This window comes from Macaca nemestrina, chromosome 6 (genome assembly GCF_043159975.1).
Source record: "Macaca nemestrina isolate mMacNem1 chromosome 6, mMacNem.hap1, whole genome shotgun sequence".
Lineage (NCBI taxonomy): Eukaryota > Metazoa > Chordata > Mammalia > Primates > Cercopithecidae > Macaca > Macaca nemestrina.
Genome location: NC_092130.1, coordinates 2,571,633 through 2,590,500, shown reverse-complemented (window position 1 = coordinate 2,590,500; position 18,868 = coordinate 2,571,633). Strand labels below are relative to the sequence as shown.

General features: G+C 56.9%; 1 protein-coding gene across 2 annotated transcripts in view; it reads right to left on the bottom strand.

The window, feature by feature from the left end:
* The window catches only part of LOC105484013 (ADAM metallopeptidase with thrombospondin type 1 motif 2), a 235,700-nt gene that overhangs the window by 71,399 nt on the left and 145,433 nt on the right, over positions 1-18,868 (bottom strand). For both annotated transcript variants that reach the window (XM_071098019.1, XM_011745152.3), the window contains exon 5: positions 1,607-1,690. In XM_071098019.1, the coding sequence (XP_070954120.1) occupies positions 1,607-1,690 (84 nt within the window). The remainder of the gene's footprint in view (positions 1-1,606; positions 1,691-18,868) is intronic.

The window sequence follows — 18,868 nt, the reverse complement described above, 5'->3', positions numbered from 1 at the left end:
CCTTATTAGCATCTAATCTGCGAAAGGCTTTGGAAAGGGTATCAGAGACTCTCATAGTTAGGTTTTTGCCAACTTCCCCTTTGTTCCAAGGATCTGCTTTGGGATGTTTTATGTTCTCTTGGGGTGCATGAAGGCCTGTAACTGGCATCCGCCCTGTGGGTGCCTTTGGTCACTGTGCAATGAGGTGCTTGGTGGGTGTAGGGAAGTGGCCCCAAACCTACTTAGTATTCCTGGGATCCCTTCTGCCACCGGAGCCCTTCGTCGTCATTTTCACGTCGTGTGCCTTGTAAGTTGCATGCAGTTTTTTATTTTTTGAGACTGAGATTCTCTTTGAACAGAGTTCAACCTTTATATAATTATCTGATGTGTTTGATCCTATTATGATTTGATTTTCTATGCACAGTCAGACCGCAGGCTTGAATTCAGCTGTCTGAGTGAGAAGCCTGACTCCTCAGGTGCTGGGTGGCCCTGGCTGCTGACCTGGGCCTGCCACTAAGTCACATTAAGCCTTGGTGTTCTTATCTGTGAAATGGGCAGAGTCACAGAGTGCACCCCTCCATCTGCCCTGTAGATTAAGGCATTCATCCGTGCAAAGTGCTTCCCACACGGCTGGTACAGGCACTTTGCAGTCCACACTGGCCGCACCGTGGGGCTCCTGTCTCCCTCTATCTCTGTCTGCACAGCATCCTGTGTTTCCATCCCAGGTCACTGTCCCTGGCGGCTACACACCCATGCCCACTGCCAGGAAAGGGTGTCCCAGGTTTGGCTGCAAAAGGAAATGGGACGGGCAAGAGGGCCCAGCGGGGACAGCAGCTGAGGCCAGAGTAGAGGAGGCCACAGATTTTATACAGGGACAGGAGTCCACGGGAGGGTCGTGTAAACCACGTGTTTCTGAGGCTTTGACATCCGAACCTTGCTGACTCCGGAGGGACGGCCCCCACCACCAGTGGTAAGCAATGCTTAGAGACAGGAAACAACTCATCCACGGGCACATTTTTCAGATACAAACCAACCAATCCAGCGCCCATGTCCCCAGCCACCTCCTTGTCAGACTTCGCACTCTGAGCCACTGTCCACCTGCCCTCATTACCCAGGGCCAGGTATCAGAAAACTCAGGACCGCTCCACTCCCCAGAGCCCTGCTGGAATTATTCAAACTGGCCGGCCTGAAGCCAGCTCACCCTGCTGGAATTATTCAAACTGGCCGGCCTGAAGCCAGCTCACCCTGTCTCCGCTGGTCCTTCCTGCAGAAACAACACGGACTCAGGCCGCTGTTTACCCAACTCCCTCTGCCTCCTGACCAACCCTGGTGCCTCCCTGTGTGACCCCCGCGGCCTGGTATGTCTCTTCCTCTAGGGATCTGGGAGTAACAGACTCTTTTCAGTGAACGATAGTAATGGCCACATTTTTAAAACTAGTGGTGAAAGGGAGCAGGATCTAGGGGCAGCTCATGAGTGTCTTGTTTCTTATAGGAACCTCAGGGGAGGCAGGGAGAGGCAGGGTGGTTCTGGCAAATGCAAACGCTCTCCCAGGAGGCCCATGCCTCCCCCCCGGGCCCCTCACTCTGCGTGGGTGGAGGCAGGCCAGGCTGGCCACAGTGCACTCACCTTCCCATAGCTTAGGAGGATGATCCGCACCAGGACCACATTGATGTGGGCACCCAAGGACTCGTCATGGTAGATTTCATTGACCTGAAAGAAACAGGGAGGCGTCAGCGGGAACCACAGGTCCTAGAACCGGCTCTGGCTCTGCCAATGGGATGACCCCCCAACCGGCTCTCAGGCCTGGGACCCCCACCCGCTCCCTCCTCTTCCCATGCTTTCCAGCCAGGCATCACTGTCATCTGGGAGCCACCTTGTGACCCTTCCCTCATTGTCCCCTACCCCCTGCCCCTCCAGGCTGCCCCCACTGCCTGCTGGGATCACTGCAGCTCTTTTCTGAGCAACCCCACCCACCAGCCCAGGGATTCCTCGCCTGGGGCCTGAACATGGAACGTGGGCAGGGAAAGCAGCCCTACACTTGCTGTGGCTTCCAACTGAAACACGACCTTCCCTTCAACAGTGAATGTGGGCAACGGGCCCCCGGGGCACAGGCAGGGCTCCCCCGGGGCACAGGCGGGGCTGGGACTGGCCCTGGAAGAAGTCACTCCAAGCTGTTGCTGGTGGGTGTGGGGGTTACCTACGAGCATCGCTGCTTGGAAATGGGGGCGGTTCTAGGCCCACCACCAGGTATAATGCTTTAACATGTTAATTAAAAGCTCATTATTGCATCCCCAACGTGCTCTCCCTGTTCTGTTTTGATGGCGGGAGCTCCTGTAATCGCCATCCTCTGTACTTATCACAGTGGGTTTTTTTTTTTTTTTTTTTGAGACGGAGTCTCGCTCTGTGGCCCAGGCTGGAGTGTGGTGGCGCGATCTCGGCTCACTGCAAGCTGTGCCTCCCAGGTTCACGCCATTCTCCTGCCTCCGCCTCCCGAGTAGCTGGGACTACAGGCACCCGCCACCACGCCCGGTTAATTTTTTGTATTTTTAGTAGAGACGGGGTTTCACCGTGTTAGCCAGGATGGTCTCGATCTCCTGACCTCATGATCCGCCTGCCTTGGCCTCCCAAAGTGCTGGGATTACAGGCGTGAGCCACCGCGCCCGGCCCACAGTGGTATTCTTACATATGTTTCATTCTTCCCATTTAAAACCATTATTCTGAGCAGGTGCCAATGGGCTTCAGCAGATGTCAAAGGGATCCATGGCACGAAAACAGAGGGTGAACTCCCCTTCCACAGAACACAGCCAGCAAGACCCTCCAGAAACACAGGTCATGTTACCCCGGGCTGGAGGCTGTTAAGGGCTTCCTTCGCACTGAGCCCCCACCCTCCAGCTTCCCACCACACACACCCAGGACCCTCCCTAGCACAGCCCCCTCCCTGTCACCTCCTTTGTTGGTTGACCAAAGCCTACTCCTCCTTGAGGCCAGCTCAGCGGTCACTTCCCCCTGGAAGGCCCCCCGCAGGCCTGATCCGCTCCTCATCAAGCACAAGGTGTATTATTCCTGGAGCCCTCTGTGTGCCCTCGTGGGCTGGGCAGCCACCTGCATCCTCCCTGCTTGCACGCCCAGGGCCAGGCTGAGCAGCGCCTGGCAGGTACTCAGGGATACCCGCTGACAGGCTCAAGACATTGGCACCATCAGGAAGTGGAGAAGCAGGAACTGGCCACGCACCCCTCCCCACGTGCAGACCGAGCCCAGGGGCTGCTGACGGGCTCCAGACATGGCCAAGACATGCTTCCCGGAGCCTGCTGCCACGTCAGGCCAGCACACACTGCTGCACTCCAATCTGTAGAGCCTCCATCTGAGCAACAGTCATTGCTACCTCGAAACAGTGGGGAGGCACCTCAGGAAACCTGAGGGTTAACAAGGAGAATCACATCATGATGGATGGGTGGACAGGCACACAGGGCATGCAAGACAAGGATCCTGGGGCCCGCTGGCATTGGTGCTGGGAACAAAGATGGCACCAATCGTGGGGCAGGGTTCGTGAGCATGCAGGCCCCTGCTAAGGGGACCATCCAGCCCCAGCACAGCTCCTCCCAGCAACTGCTGCCCAGCAAATCTACGTCTGATTGTAAATGGGCTCCCACAAGTCTCCCTTCTCTTTCCTATAGGCAAGGGACGACTCATCAGACCCACAGGAGCTCTGAGCCGTGGGTGTCTGGGGAGGGTGGGTCGGCAACCCCTGTGGGCGCTGAGGGTTATCCTCTAGACCCCCAGGGACCCATCTCGCCCCTGCGGCTGACAAGGTGGAGCTCTGAGGAGGGCACCCAGGTCCCCAGGAAGCCTTGCCATTTGGCCGTCGCCCTCCGTTTCCTCTGTAAAATGAGGATCGCTGCCCCCCATCACAAAGCTGTTGTGGGGATGAAATCTCCAATGGAATGGTGCTTGTGCAAACAATGAAATGGTTTCTTCTTCACTGCTGGTAAACCATCGTGCCCTGCAGCGCCCTGCGAGGTGCTGGGGGTAGGGTATGCACCCCTGAACCACAGAAGTCCTTGCCCAGCTTTGAGGGTCAGACTAGATTTTTTAGTCCATGCTGGCACAGTAGCCTTAAAAGCCAGTTTTTCTTAAGAAAGAAGGGGTTTCTTTAACTGTCCACAGTATCGCTTTCTCTATCACAACAGAGCCTGGCCAGCTTGGCTCACGGAGTCTGACTGTAGAAATGAAGACCTTGACGGAGGGAAGGTCCCACTGCAGCTGACGGGAGCAGAACAGAGGGGAGGGGAGGGGAGGGGAAAGGCCAGGGACGAGGGGCCCGGCTTCTCCTCATCCCCAACCCCAACCTCACAGGTCATACAGAACAGTCCTGACATCTGAGAAGGAAGGAAAAGCGAGAGAGCTTGATCCTGGCTGCTGCCTGGGACCTGAGAGGGGACAAGTTCCTAGCGGTAGGAGTGGCTTCCCGGGCCCGAGTGGAGGCCCAGCCTGCTCAGGCCTGAGAGGGCGGCCCAGGTCCCAGCTGTGCGTGGCAGATGCCAGGGTCCCCTGCACCCCAGGGACACACAGGCAAGACAGCTGGGGACTGGCTTGCGGTTTACCCGGCTCTAGGGGGCACCGCCAGGCTCCAGAGCAAGCCCAGAGGACACTGGCCTACAAGAGAGGGAGGCAAGCCTACTCGCAAGGCTGCTGCAAAGAGGACACGCCCCTACTGCCCCCACCAGTCCTCTGCCTGCAAATCGGGCTTTTGGGAGGTAATTAGGGGTAGATGAGTTCGTGGGGGTGGGACCCCATGATAGGGCTAGTGTCCTATAGGAACAGACACCAGAGAGCCTGCGTCCTCTCTCTCTGCCATGGGAGGACCCAGCAAGAAGGTGGCTGTCTGCAAACCAGGAAGAGGGTCCTCACTGGGGAATGACCCAGCTGGCAACACGATCTTTAAATTCTTAGTCCCCAGAACTGTGGGCAATGATTTCCTGTGATGCAAGCCCCTGGGTCTATGGCACTTTGTCACACCAGCCCAAGCGGAATGAGACAAAGGCTTTACGGGGAAGAGACGGAGCCACCTCCCGCAGGCCAGACTGTGGCCTTCCTTCTATCCTGGGGCTGAGTGCCTGAGATGAGGGCAGTACCAGATATGGGAACGAAAGCAAGCCCCAGCCAGCTGCGGTGGCTCACGCTTGCAATCCCAGCACTTTGTAAGGCCGAAGCAGGTGGATCACCTGAGGTCAGAAGTTCAAGACCAGCCTGGCCAACATGGTGAAACCCTGTCTCTACTAAAAACACAAAATTAGCCAGGCGTGGTGGCGGGCGCTTGTAATCCCAGCTGCTCGGGAGGCTGAGGCAGAAGAATCACTTGAATCCAGGAGGTGGAAGTTGCAGTGAGCCGAGACTGCGCCATTGCACTCCAGCCTGAGCGACAGAGCGAGACTGTCTCAAAAAAAAAAGAATGAAAGAAAGTTGCATTTTTTCCCCCATGGTTGAGCCTAAGGTGTAAATGCCAACCTCACCATCCACACAGACCCTCAGCATAGCCACGGGTCCCTCACAGGTTCTCAATGGGACTTCTCAAACTGAACTGACCCTGGCCTCTCGTGCAGCCCACCACACCCTGGGACCCAGAATGGCCTGGGCGAGGCTGGCCTGGTCTCTCCTTCCCCACTGGCCTGAGGTTGGCACCCAGCAGACCCAGCAGAGCCACTGCGTCACCATGAATTGTGGCTCTGAGTGGATCAGAACCAGTACAGAGCCAGCCCTCCTGCCAGGAGGCGGAGAGGGACGCTCAGATGCCACAAGACCAGCTCCAGGATCACGGGCCTTGAGGGAAAGGCAGGGAACCAGAGGACATATTAGTGGGAATCTGCCCACTGGGGCCTGGGTCCCCCTAAGGATGTGGCATGTCATGAGACCTGAGAAACAGAACAGGTTAGCTCAGCAAAGCAGGCTGGCACTCCCGGCAGAGGAGGCAGCCCATGCGAACCTCCCAGGGTTGGAAGCAGCGAGGCACCTTCCAAGCACGGAGGGGATGCGGAAGGGACGCTCCAGCAGAGGATGTGGGAGGGGAGCACTGAGGCCAGACCACAAGGTCAGGAGGATTTTAAATCCACTCTAAGAGCAATGGGAGAACACGGAGGAAGGATGATGGCAGTGCATTTAAGAAGCTTACACCAGGTGTCTTATGGAAAGTAGATGGAAGGGGTCATGATGTGGGAATGTGGGGTTCAGCTTTGGGGATGAGTGCAGAGAAGGGACAGATGTGAGGGATGATGTGGATTGGAATGGGGGTCATCGGCCCGCCTGAGCAGGTGGAGGCTGGGGCTCTGGGAAGGGCGTGCTGGCAGCTCCCAGAGGGCGGAGGGAGGAGAGGCGGGGCTGGCTCTCTCCTGGCTCCTGGCCAGGCCCTGCCCCTCAGGACACAGGATCTTCCGCTCTCCTAGCACTGCCCCTGGGGCCGAAGGTGGCAGCTCTCATCTCAGGAAGGAATCTCGTGTCCTTCTGGAACATTGGGAAGATCTAATCCTGCTCCCTGATTTGGGACAGGAGGCGACCAACCATTCCAAAAGCCCTGCCGCCGGGCATCGAACTCCCTGGGACAGACCCTCAGGCTCACATTCTGCTTGGAGGTGGGGTCGAGGGCCCCCCTGCTAGGCGTGGGGCCCTGGCTGGGGAGCCCCACTGTGGGGCTGTCTGCCAGCAGCCAGCTCCCACCTCCTGCGCTGGGTGCCCTGGCCCTGGCCTCTGGAAGCCTCAGATGATTCGGAGATGAACTGGGGTCCCCTGGCTGCTGAGGAGCTGGAGAGGGGTTACCTTCAAATGCTCCCAGCAGGTAGCCAGGAGGAAGGAGGCCGGGCCGCAGCCAAGGCCCCCTCGTGAAGGCTCCCTCTGCGAGCCCTCCCTGGCAGCCTTCCACTGTGGTGTGCTCTCCCTGATCCTCTCCCCAGGAAGCCTCTGTCCTTCCTCTCTTCCACACCAGAGCAGCACACTGTGCCCCAGGCATCCCTCCTCTCTGCAGGCAGGCCTGAGCGAAGCCATGGTGGGGCTTGTGATGGCCTCCTGGCTCCTCTGGGCGGCCGCTGGGCCTGGAATCCTGTTCCAGAGCCCTCACCATGGTCCCTCCCAGCAGTCAGGAACCCCATGGGGCACTGTGGCCCAGAGACCACTGACCGCTGGCCTGGGTGGTTCTCCTGCCCCTGCCTGTGCTGTGGCAAAGTCCAGCCCACAGTCCGGGGCTGGGTTCCTTCTGCTGTCTGGCCTCTCAGTTTCCGTAGGTTAATACGATACATCAGGAACAGACATAGCGGGCGGGCAGGCAGGGTCTGTGGGGCGTGAGATGCAGGGGCGCTCCACAATGTCCTTGTCCTCCACAGGCCTGAGGAGTGAGCCCCGTCCCGTCCCCCTCTACCATCCCAGGGCTCTACGTGCTTTTCAGGGGGCTGCAAAATTGCCACCGTTTGCTGTGCAGCCCTGGCCCCTCACAGGTTCTCAGTGGGACTTCTCAAACGGAACCTGGGCACGGGAACCACTGCAAGAAATCAGTGCAATTCTCGACAAAACACTGGCATCCTCAACAAGGACACAGCTGCAACATTTCTGCAGAGCAGAGGGTTGACTGATGTGGCAAAAAGAGCAACTGAAGACAGAAGGTGGCCTCCACGTGCCTGCCTCCCTCACATCCCCGGCCCCACCCACTTTCCCCTGGCCCCACCCACTTTCTCTCCCAGACAGGAGACAGGTGGTAGGGCTCCCCAACAGCTCCCCTCATGTCCTCCCCACCGCCCCCGACACACACACCATTCTTCACTACGATCACCCCGAGGAACAGATCTCACCTTCCCTGTCCGCTGTCTAAAACCCTCAATGGCTCCCCAGTGCCTTCAGAGGCAGGGCCCAGCCACTCTGCCTGCCATTCAGAGCCCTTTCCACGCTGGCCCTGTCTAGCTTCTCCATGCCCTACTTCAGATACTTCCCCACACGGCACCCTTGCTCCTGACAGCCCAGCCAGCCTTCCCCAGAGCCGGCTGCCCTCTCCTGCTGCCTGTGCATTGGTTCAGACTTGGAATCCTCACTCTCCCTGACCAGCCCCTGAATTCTTTAGATATCTCAAGAGCATTTGAAAAAAAAAAAAAGACTCATCCCAAAAAATATATTTAAAAGGAAGGAGGCAGTGACCACCTTGCTTAAACCCTTCCTACCCAAGGCGTGAGACCACAGTTCCTGGCATGACCTCCAGGACAGGAGGTCTGCTGCATCTTCTCAGGCTGCCCTGGCCCTGCTCCCTGCGCTCCAGCGGCTAGCCTGGCTGCTCCTTGCACAGGGAGCCTGTCTCCACCTCAGGAACTTTGGACTTGCAGTGCAACTGCTCCCAGCAGTGTCTGGCCCACAGTAGGTGCTCAATAAACAGTTGTTGAATGAATGGAGTGAATCACTTTGAAGATATGGAATAACCAGAAATGGGCCAAATGTATGACCCAGCATAGGCCGGTGACCCCTGTCACGGGGAAGCCCCTAGCTAAGGCCTCGCCTCGGCTACCCCCAGCAGCCCTGGGGCCTCCCCCGCATCCACCCTCCCCAAGGCCTGTGTGTGCTGGGGGGAAGCAGCTCTGCTTTCCCAGGTTGCAGGGGGAGGGGAAGCCCAGGGACGATGCCCTTGAGTCCTGTCTGCGAAATTGATCCTGGAATCTTTAAACCTTGGGGGGAAATGTTCAAAGCCGCAGCCATCTTTGTGCGGAGAGAGGCCAAAGGCTCTCTTGTTTGGGGAAATACATTGTAATGTGCCTTTTGCTTATGCAAAGATGCAGCCAAGTTTCTGTTCTGGAATAGACAATGAGGAAGGAGCGGCTCTGCATGACAATGTAAAAGTTTGCCTCCGCTGGTGGCAGAGTTCCACCCGGGGGACGGTGAGCCCTGGGAGGTGGCCTGAGGCTGCTGGGCAGAGGTGACTTTGTCCTCTGCCAAGGCAGGGAAGGGTGCAGAAACAGGGAACCGGCTTAGGTTCCCTACTAGGGGAGGCTGCTGGCCCGCCAGCTGCAGAGGAGACGGGCAGGGGCACTGGAACAGCGGCCACCCCAACCTTCAGGAAGATTCCCATCTCCTTCGCTCGGCTGAGCTTTGGGCCACCAGAGGCAGCCTATGACCCACCGGGCAAAACCATGGCCAGGAGCAAGCCAGGCCTGCAAAGTCTGTCAGAGGCCTGGGGGAGGGGGACCTGCTGCTCTATGACTTCTCTGGGACCCCCTGAAATAAGTGGGGAGAGGGCTGTTCTCTCTGTGGCCCCTTCGGAGGCCAGGCTTGGACCACCGAGGTGGAGGCAGAGAAGAGAGCGCAGCCAGAAGTCAGGGAGAGAGGTCTGCTGGCCTCGGGGAGGAACGTTTCATCTGTGTGCACTGCATACGGTGCCTAAACGGGGCTGCCAGAGCCTGGGCTTATCATGAGAATAAATGTTCCCACGGCATCGCTGCTTCACCCCCTGGCTTCTCAGCAAATGCTTCAGAGGCAATGCGAGAAGAAACATGACTCTTGCTCAAAATATCAAACTATCATGGAATGGAAATGGCCAGGATCAGAATTACTGGGGTCAGATCATACATCAAAAAGCCAGGCGGTCAGAGCCCCCTCCTTCAATACCCAGTGCGAGAACACTCTGCCCAAGGCCACCCCCTCACTCCTCAGGCGCCGTCTCCTGTGCCCGTCCACACTCTGCTGATACCTCTGCAGGTGCCTCAGGGTGGGGACGGGGCTCCTCCACCCCCAGACCAGCCGATCAATGCACAGAGCCCAGCAGAGGCTAAGAGGCACGTGCTGTGCTCGAGAGATATGTGTGGCACTCCAGCAGGCGCGCTGAGAAGACAAATTGCATGACAAAACTTCCCGGGTTTGTACTAACAACTGCAAGAGGCTGCCCCTCCCCCTCTCCGGAGTTTGGGGGGTTAGCAGAGCATTGGGGGCGATATTCCCACTCCGAGGTGGACTGCGTGGTGCCAGCATGGGGATTCTGCCACAATCCTGCCATGTGACTTGGGGCCAGTTACTTAACCTATCTGGGCCTCAGTTTCCTTATCTGTAAAATGGAGATAATAATAGTCCCTGTGTCTCAGGGTTGTTTCAGGTTGAAGCAACAATGAAACTTGTCACACGCGTCCGTGTGGAGAGACCACCAAACAGGCTTCGTGTGAGCAATAAAGCTCTTTAATCACCTGGGTGCAGGCGGGCTGAGTCGGTAAAGAGAGTCAGCAAAGCATGGTGGAATTGTCATTAGTTCTTATAGGTTTGGGATAGGTGGTGGAGTTAGGAGCAATTTTTTGTGGGCAGGGGGTGGATCTTACAAAATACATTCTCAAGTGGGGGAGAATATTGCAAAGTACCTTCTTAAGGGCAGGGGAGAATATTACAAAGTACCTTCTCCAGGGTGGGGAGGGTGTATCGTACAAAGCACATTCACAAGGGCGGGGGAATATCACAAAGTACTTATCACAAGGGCGGGGAGAGTGTATTGTCACAAAGTCAACTGATTGGTTAGGGTGGGGCGGAAACATCACAATGGGAGATGCCATCAGTTAAGGCAGGAACTGGCTCTTTTCACTTCTTTTGTAGATCTTCAGTTGCTTCAGGCCATCTGAATGTATACGTTCAGGTCACGGGATATGATGGCTTAGCTTGGTCTCAGAGGCCTGACGCTCCTGTCTTCTTATATTAATAAGAAAAACAAAACAAAATAGTGGTGAAGTGCTGGGGCAGTGAAAATTTTGGGGGGTGGTATGGAGAGATAACGGGCAATGTTTCTCAGGGCTGCCTGGAGTGGGATTAGGGGCAGCGTGGGAACCTATAGTGGGAGAGATTAAACTGAAGAAAGAGTTTGGGGTAACAGGTGATATTGTGGGGTTGTTAAAAGAGTATTTGTTGTTTAGAATGATTGGTGATGGCCTGGATGTGGTTTTGTATGAATTAGAAAATTAAACGGAAGACACAAGGTCCGAATAAAAGGAGAAAAATAGGTATTAGAGGACTAAGAATTGGGAGGACCCAGGGCATCCAATCAGAGAGTGCCCAAGGGGCTTCAGCGTAATTATTTGCTTGGTTGGCGAGTTTTTTGGGCTCTATCCTTAAGTTTTTTTATGTTGTCATATACCGGGCCAGACTGATTTAGGTAAAAACAACACCCAGGTGATTAAAAAGCTTTATTGCTCACACAAAGCCTGTTGGTGGTCTCTTCACACGGACGCGTGTGACAAAAGTGAAATCCCCAACACCTAGTACAGGCTCAATGAGGTTGTCATCAAATCGGCTGGGTGTGGTGGCTCATGCCTGGAATCCCAGCACTTTGGGAGGCCAAGGCGGGCGGATCACGAGGTCAGGAGTTCGAGACCATCCTGGCTGACATGGTAAAACCCCGTCTCTACTAAAAATACAAAAAATTAGCCAAGCGAGGTGGCGGGCGCCTGTAGTCCCAGCTACTTGGGAGGCTGAGGCCAGGGAATGGCGTGAACCCGGGAGGCGGAGCTTGCAGTGAGCCGAGATAGGGCCACTGTACTCCAGCCTGGGCGACAGAGACACACTCCGTCTCAAAAAGAAAAAAAAAAAAAAAAAGAAATTGTCATCAAATTACAGGAGGGTCCAATAGCCCAAGCTGTTTCCCTGGGACCCCACGAGCAGAATGGTCCAAGGGGCTTCACCCTTACACCCACCCTGGCTTTCCTCCGGGCCATCACCATGGGGAGGGGTCTGAGTGAACAGCTTGCGCATGTCCCTGTGTTTTCCGGAGCTGGAGGGGCTGCCATGCCCAGGCCCGTCTGCAAGTGTGACCCAGCCCTGGAGCTCTCCCTGCTGGCTGAGTCGCCTTGGGGAAACAACAGCCATGCCACCACTTAGACTGACCTTCCCACTCGCTGGCCGGACGCCTCATCAGAAAGGGAAATGCTGCAGAACGGGGAAGGACCAGTGCTGCTGAGGCCGCAGGACACGGAAGGACACGGCCGAGGCCGCAGGCCAGAGCCCAGTGTCCCCCAGGGGCCTCCTGGCCGCTGTGAGCCACTGACAGGGAAAGGCCGAGAAGAGTCAGGGATTCTGATTCTTGCTGGCAGTGGCTGCGGGACGGCCCTGCCTCCCTGGAACTCTGCTGAGCTTGTCGGCTGTCCCTGGCCACAGAGCCCTGGGGGGCTCAGTGTGGGGTTTCCTTTCAAAGAGGGGCTCCAAGTGTCTAGGACTTGTGCCACCCCCGGCCCTGGCACCCCCCCACACGCCCGCCTCAGAGCCTGTGCGGCACGGCCCATCCCCTGTGACTGAGCTCAGTCACCTGGGTACGTTCGGGCACCACCATGTAATTTGAGAACAATGCATTTTTATTCCCCTGCACATCATATTCTGCTGCTGCTCTGTCACCAGTTTGACCTAGGGAAAGAGGGAAGGAAAATGCCGCTATGGGAGGAAAGGGCTGTGGCATCAGGGGACAGGAACGGTGTGGGGGAGGGGGGCGGCGAGCATGCTGCCAGGGCGGGGGGCGGGCTGCTGAGCTCACACCAGGCTTGGAGCCGGAGCCCTATCCCTACCGCTGCCCCTGCCTTAGGGTGAGATGCAGATAGTCCCTGGGGTTCTGAGCTCCACTTCCCACTGAGATGAGACCCTCTGCTGAGGGTGGTGTCCGGTCCACACGGTGGCTAGGCAGGTGGTTAGAATGGAGAGGGATCTCATGTTAATGACTGGGCCTCAGGCAGCACGTGGATGTCCCCAGCTCCAGAGGGGTGTGTGGGGGCTGCAGCAGCTCCTGCTGATAAGGGCCAGGGCATGGGTAGCTGGCAGTGGCTGGCAGAGGCTGCAGAGTGGGCACCCATCAAGGCATAGGGCTCGGACTGGGCAGGGGTCCAGCACGCCTAAGTGGCCCAGACGTCAGACCTGACCACCTCAGAGCAAAACTGAGGAGGACTCAGGCCAGCCTCCCTACGCCCCAGGCATCCATGCATGATAAGGAAGAAGGGAGGAGCCCTGACAGAGCAGGTACGAACCCCTCAGAGACTGAGAAGGCATGAGAGAGGGCCGCAGGCCATCACCTTGCAGTGTGCCCCTCGACCTGGGCAGGGGCTCCCAAGGCACTCAGAGCACAGGGCAAGAGTCAGGTGACGGCTGCAAGAAGGGTCCTGCATTACAAGCTCACGGCAAGGGTCGTCCACGGCGAGCACATCCCTCCCTGAAAGTGCAGTCATGCGGGGTGCTTTCCAACACCCAGAGCACAGGCGTTCCAGCGCCTCTTGGGCCAGGCTCACTGCCAGGCGTGGGTGGGAGGTCATGCGGGCTGCACCCAGGCTTCCATCCTCCTGTCTGGCTGCAGGGAAGTCTCCCTTGCTCTGTGAACATTCCCACGGGGCGCCCTATGCTGCCTCGGGTGCTCTCCCATCCCAGTAACTTCCTGGCACCATCATAATCTCCAGTCACCTTCGTTTGTTAGCTGCCTGTCCCTCTCCACTAGACAGGGATTCTTCTGCATCCTTGCTGATGCGTCCTGGGTGCCCGTACTCTCGTGTTTCCCCAGACTTCAGGACCAAGGCCAAGTTCAGCCTCATGTGCCGTCTCCCACCCCCACGGGCTCCCCAGGGTGGCCAAGGGCTGGCACCTCTTTTGCACAAGCGGCCCCCTCTGTGTGCAGTTGTGCCCTCCCCACTTTCCACTTGGGAAACACCAACTCCGTGACCAAAACCAGCTCAAGGATCCCCCCACTGGGACTATCTCCATAACCAGGTGGAGACAGCTGACCGTCTCCTTTGGCTGCCAAGGCCCTGTCCTCGCTGTGCCAAAGCAAGCAGGTGGCCCCCATGAGAAAAAGCTCATCCAGCACAGGAGCTGGCTGGGGCTGTTCCCAGACACCATGGGCCGAATGAACAATGGCTCGCCTGGCTGGTCGGCTCTGATCTTCTCCGCCTGTGCTGAGTATTTCCCCGTGTGCGGCATCTTTCACCTCCCACACCCCACAGGTGAGTATTATCCCCATTGTATCGGTGAGGAAGCCGAGGCACAGAGATTGAGAGGCTCACAGAAGTGGGCGTGGGAGTCAGTACAGAAGCTCTGGTGAGCAATTCGCCAAAGCTGCTGCAACTAGAAACCGTATCCCGGGACCTGGCCATTCAGCTGTCAGCATCGACGACGGAGACACAGCCTCTGCCATAGACACGAAGGCATGAGGGCACCCAGCCACCAGGAGCTCCACACCCACAGACAGAGCTCATTTTTTATGGGAGGCTCTGAGATCACAGTTGCTTTATGGGAATTCATTTAGTCACTTATTCATTCAAAATAGATTTACTGGGCGCCTACTACGTGCCTGGCCTTTTCCAGGTACTCAGTGAAAAATCAGGTGGGCAGACCCTCTCTGGGCCCAGTACAAAGTCACCTTTGTGGGAGTCCCTAACCCTCCTGAGACACACCACCAAGGAGACCCCTGGACTGGGGAGCAAGACCCAGGATTGCTTGACGGCAACTCAGCTCAGGGGGCAGCCCGGGAGGGGCCTTGGGAAGTGAGAGCCCGTGCCAGGCCAGCCTGGGAGCCCGGCGCAGTACATCATCGCCTCTGTCTGTGGTTCAGCTGTCACCTCCTTGCTGGAGCCTGCACAAGACAAGCTCTGAGGCTGCCTCAAGCTGTCAGCGGGTGTGCGGACGGCTGGCCCTCCTCGTCCACAGGGACTCAAACCCCCACTCTGACAACCACCAGCTCCCCACGGGAGGCCAAGGACAGGCTGCCGGGAGGCTTCCGCATCAGCTGTCAGGAGGTCTGCGGAGGAGGGAGGAGGTGGGGAGAGGCCCACTTGCGGGGAGGGTGTCGCACATTTCGGGAGGAAGCAGAGGTGAGACCCACCCACAGGACCCCCGTCAGAGTGTTCCTACCTGCTCACCGTCACTGGTCTGTCAGCCTCCCCAAACCTGCTGGAACATATGCTCCCTGCGGTCTGGATCCCGAGCTCACCACGACATCCCCAGCTCCTAAGGCTGCTCTATCCGTGTGCACTAAAGGAGTGAGTAGGCAGTCGGGCGGCCCTCAGAACAGGACACAGTAGACGCAGAAGCCAAGGCAAAGCAAGAGGCAGAGCGGATGGTCTGTGGGGAGAGGCAGGTGTGGCCAGGAGACTCCAAATGCTGTGGGGAGGTCAGTGAGGCCTGAGATGAGAACCCGTGGAGCGTGCGGGGAGAGGCAGGTGTAGCCAGGAGACTCCAAATGCTGTGGGGAGGTCAGTGAGGCCTGAGATGAGAACCCATGGAGCGTGTGGGGAGAGGCAGGTGTAGCCAGGAGACTCCAAATGCTGTGGGGAGGTCAGTGAGGCCTGAGATGAGAACCCGTGGAGCGTGTGGGGAGAGGCAGGTGTAGCCAGGAGACTCCAAATGCTGTGGGGAGGTCAGTGAGGCCTGAGATGAGAACCCATGGAGCATGCTAGGGGATTTGGGATCTCTGGATCTTCAGGCCAGAACAGTAGGGGAGGACCAACACAGGGGCCACCTTCCCACAGGTATGTGACTCCATCTGCCGTGCTCTGGCCATGTCTCTCTGAGTCTCAGTGACCTGATGCAGGCAAGGGAACCTCACAGGGCCACTGGGGCAAGGTATGAGGTCCCAGACATGCCTCCTTGCACAGGGTCAGCACGTGCAAAAACAGCAAATGTGAGTTTCCGCCTCCTCAGGTGGGGAGAGGGGCTTCCAAGGATGGAAAGCGTAAGCCCCAAACCTCCCGAGAGAGATGAGTCCGTCTTTGTAGACCACAAAGCAACTTCGCTGCTGCTCTCCAAGCCCCCTAAGCTCCAGCAGGGCCCAATCTGTGTGCCGTGATTCGCGATGCGGCCAGGTTTGCAGGCGCTGAGCCGCCGCCAGGAGCCCTCATTAGAGGCAGCTGCAGTGGCCCTTGTCCGAGGAGTCTTCCCTGACCCGCCGCCCCAGGCACCCTTCCCTGATGAACCAGGGTGTAATCATGTGTCCTGATTCTGCTCCCCATACTCCTGTGCTCTGAGCTCCCTCAGTGCAGGGACGTGGAGGCCAGGAGTTCAGGGAGTGCCGGACACGACTGAGGACGGCTCTCAGTCTCCGCATGCTCCTCCCATGCCCGTCTCTGCTGAGCACTTCCCTGGTGTTCCACTCGAGTGGTGCTCCCAACGGCCCCGGGAACTGGCACTGCCCAGCACAGGGCGCAGCAGGACAGGCAGTCGCCTCCTTCCTTCTAGGCTGGAAAGAACACTCGGGCCACCCACACGCCAGACTCATCCCCCAGCCGTGTTCTGCTCCACCTGGGCAGCGTGGGTTCTTAATTTCAATTTGTGGCCCACATTGAAAAATAATTAGATTTCCCATAAAAATTAGATTTCCAGCTTCTTGTGGAAGAAAGACCTGGCAGCAGTGGTCTGCTTCTTCCTACAGAAACACAAGTGAGTGGAACCAGGAGGAGCTGGTTCCAGGGGGGCTGGAACCAGGGGTCGTGGCCTCTTCTGTCGCCCCAGTCCCCACCACTCCCAACAGCCTTCAGCCACCTGGGCCCCTCCTGCCTGGCTCCTGTGAGCACGTGAGGGCACTGCCCTCTTCTGAGCCCCACACGCGCCTCGCACACACCACTGGCTCTCATGGCTGTGTCTCCTGGTGGCGCACAAGGCCAGGCTCTGAGGCCAGCGGGACAAGCGTGAGGAACAGAAACAGTGCCAGCAACACCCCCAGGGCCACGCCGCCACCAGCAGACCCTGACCCCCGCTTCCCTCCCCCCGCTTAAGGGAACCATGTTCTCGTGTCCAGTTTCAGAGAATATTTTTCTCTTTCCCAGGAACCAGAGCCAGAGACTCGTGAACTATGACTTGTGGTGACGCTCTCCACCTGGCTGGTGTGCAGCTCCGTGGCCAGCGTACAAGATTTCCACCACGACCAGCCGAAAGCATCCCTGTCCGGCCGCTGCCTTCCCCGCCGCCACCGTGCGGTCTCAACACGTTGGAAAGTTGGTGAGAAATTGAGCCCATATGCCTTCTGATTGTTTGCAAACCCTGGCAAGGCTCTGGTAAGTCCAGGCCAATTTCTGGATTAAATTAGAAAAGAAAAGACGAAAAGTATCTGAATCCTGGCATAGAGAGAAATCATTCAAAAAAAAAAAAAAAACTGTTGAACGTACTGTACAGAGAATGTTCTCGTGCTGGGAGGGGTCAAAGGTTATAGCCTCGACTGAAGGCACAGAAGACCCTTGGGTTCCACATTCTCCGCAGGCCGAGGAGCGTGTCTGCCCTCAGCAGAAGAGATGCTTTGGGGGCTCAGGCATTCTCCCAGAACGGAAGCAGTTCACACAGGTGGGAGAGGCTATTCTGCGTGACCAGAAACCTGCTGCTCCTGCCCTGCCGTTCCACAGCCGTTAAGAGCAGCTCATTCTATCCTTTCAAAAGAATCCCCGAAGTAACCTCACCGGAGCTTTGAGCTGATAAGGCTAAGGTGGGGGTGGGCTGGGGTCTGAGCAGCCCACTGCACTCAGTACTTCCCTAACACGTGCGCCCACATGCACTGATGTACTGAAAGGCACATGTTAACTTTGGAGGCCTGGGGCCATCAGAGCTTAAGGCAGGCACTAAGCAAGTCCATTTCTGCAGAGCCTGGTAGCAAATATTCCTTTAGCACCCCGTAGTGAATGTTCTCAGCTTTGTGGGCCATATGGTTTTTGTTGCAACTACCCAACCTGTTGTTGTAGCACAAAAATGGCCACAGGCTCTGCCGGGCGCAGTGGCTCACGCCTGTAATCCCAGCACTTTGGGAGGTCGAGGCAGGTGGATCACCTGAGGTCAGGAGTTCAAGACCAGCCTGGCCAAGATGGTGAAACCCCGTCTCTACTAAAATACAAAAATTAGCCGGGCATGGTGGTGGGCGCCTGTAATCCCAGCTACTCGGGAGGCTGAGGCAGAGAATCGCTTGAACCCGGGAGGTGGAAAGTTGCAGTGGGCCAAGATCATGCCACTGCCCTCCAGCCTGGATGACAGAGTGAGACTCTGCCTCAAAAAAAAAAAAAAAAAAAAAGGCCACAGGCAATTCATAAATCCATAGGCATAGCTGTGTTCCAATAAAACTTTATTTAGAAAAACAGGTGAAGGGCCAGGTGGCCCTGGGGCCAGAGTTTGCCAACACAGATTTAGAATCTCCAGTTCACATGAATTTTGCTTTCGTACAAGTAATATGTCCAAATTTACTTTAATGTAAAACTGATGTTTTAAAATGCTTCTAAAAAAAGGGGCCACTTCAGGGGGAGATGGCTTACATCTGTCTGGTGGCCTCTGGCAGGCCTGAGAGTACGTGTTCTCAGTAGCAAATAGGTTGAGCGCTGGCCTTGCTGCAGGCTGGGTGTCACCCACTGCAATGGTCTCTCCCTCCTGTCTACAAGGAGTGCAGTAGGACCAGGGGCTCACACAGACAGTGCAAGGTCTTTGTAGATCCTGATATTTAAGCAACACATTGAGGCCTTAGGCTTCACAGGGAAGAGGAGGATTGAAATTAGTGCTTTAATTAAATGCTTGAAGCCACAAAGGAAGCTTTAGCCTTGGGCCCAAGCTTTATATTTCTTGAAGTCTTGGCACAGATAGATTTTACTTTTAAAATTGTATCCGGCCGGGCGCGGTGGCTCAAGCCTGTAATCCCAGCACTTTGGGAGGCCGAGACGGGCGGATCACGAGGTCAGGAGATCGAGACCATCCTGGCTAACACAGTGAAACCCCGTCTCTACTAAAAAATACAAAAAACTAGCCGGGCGAGGTGGCGGGCGCCTGTAGTCCCACCTACTCGGGAGGCTGAGGCAGGAGAATGGCGTAAACCCGGGAGGCGGAGCTTGCAGTGAGCCGAGATCGCACCACTGCACTCCAGCTTGGGGGACAGAGCGAGACTCCGTCCAAAAAAAAAAAAAAAAAATTGTA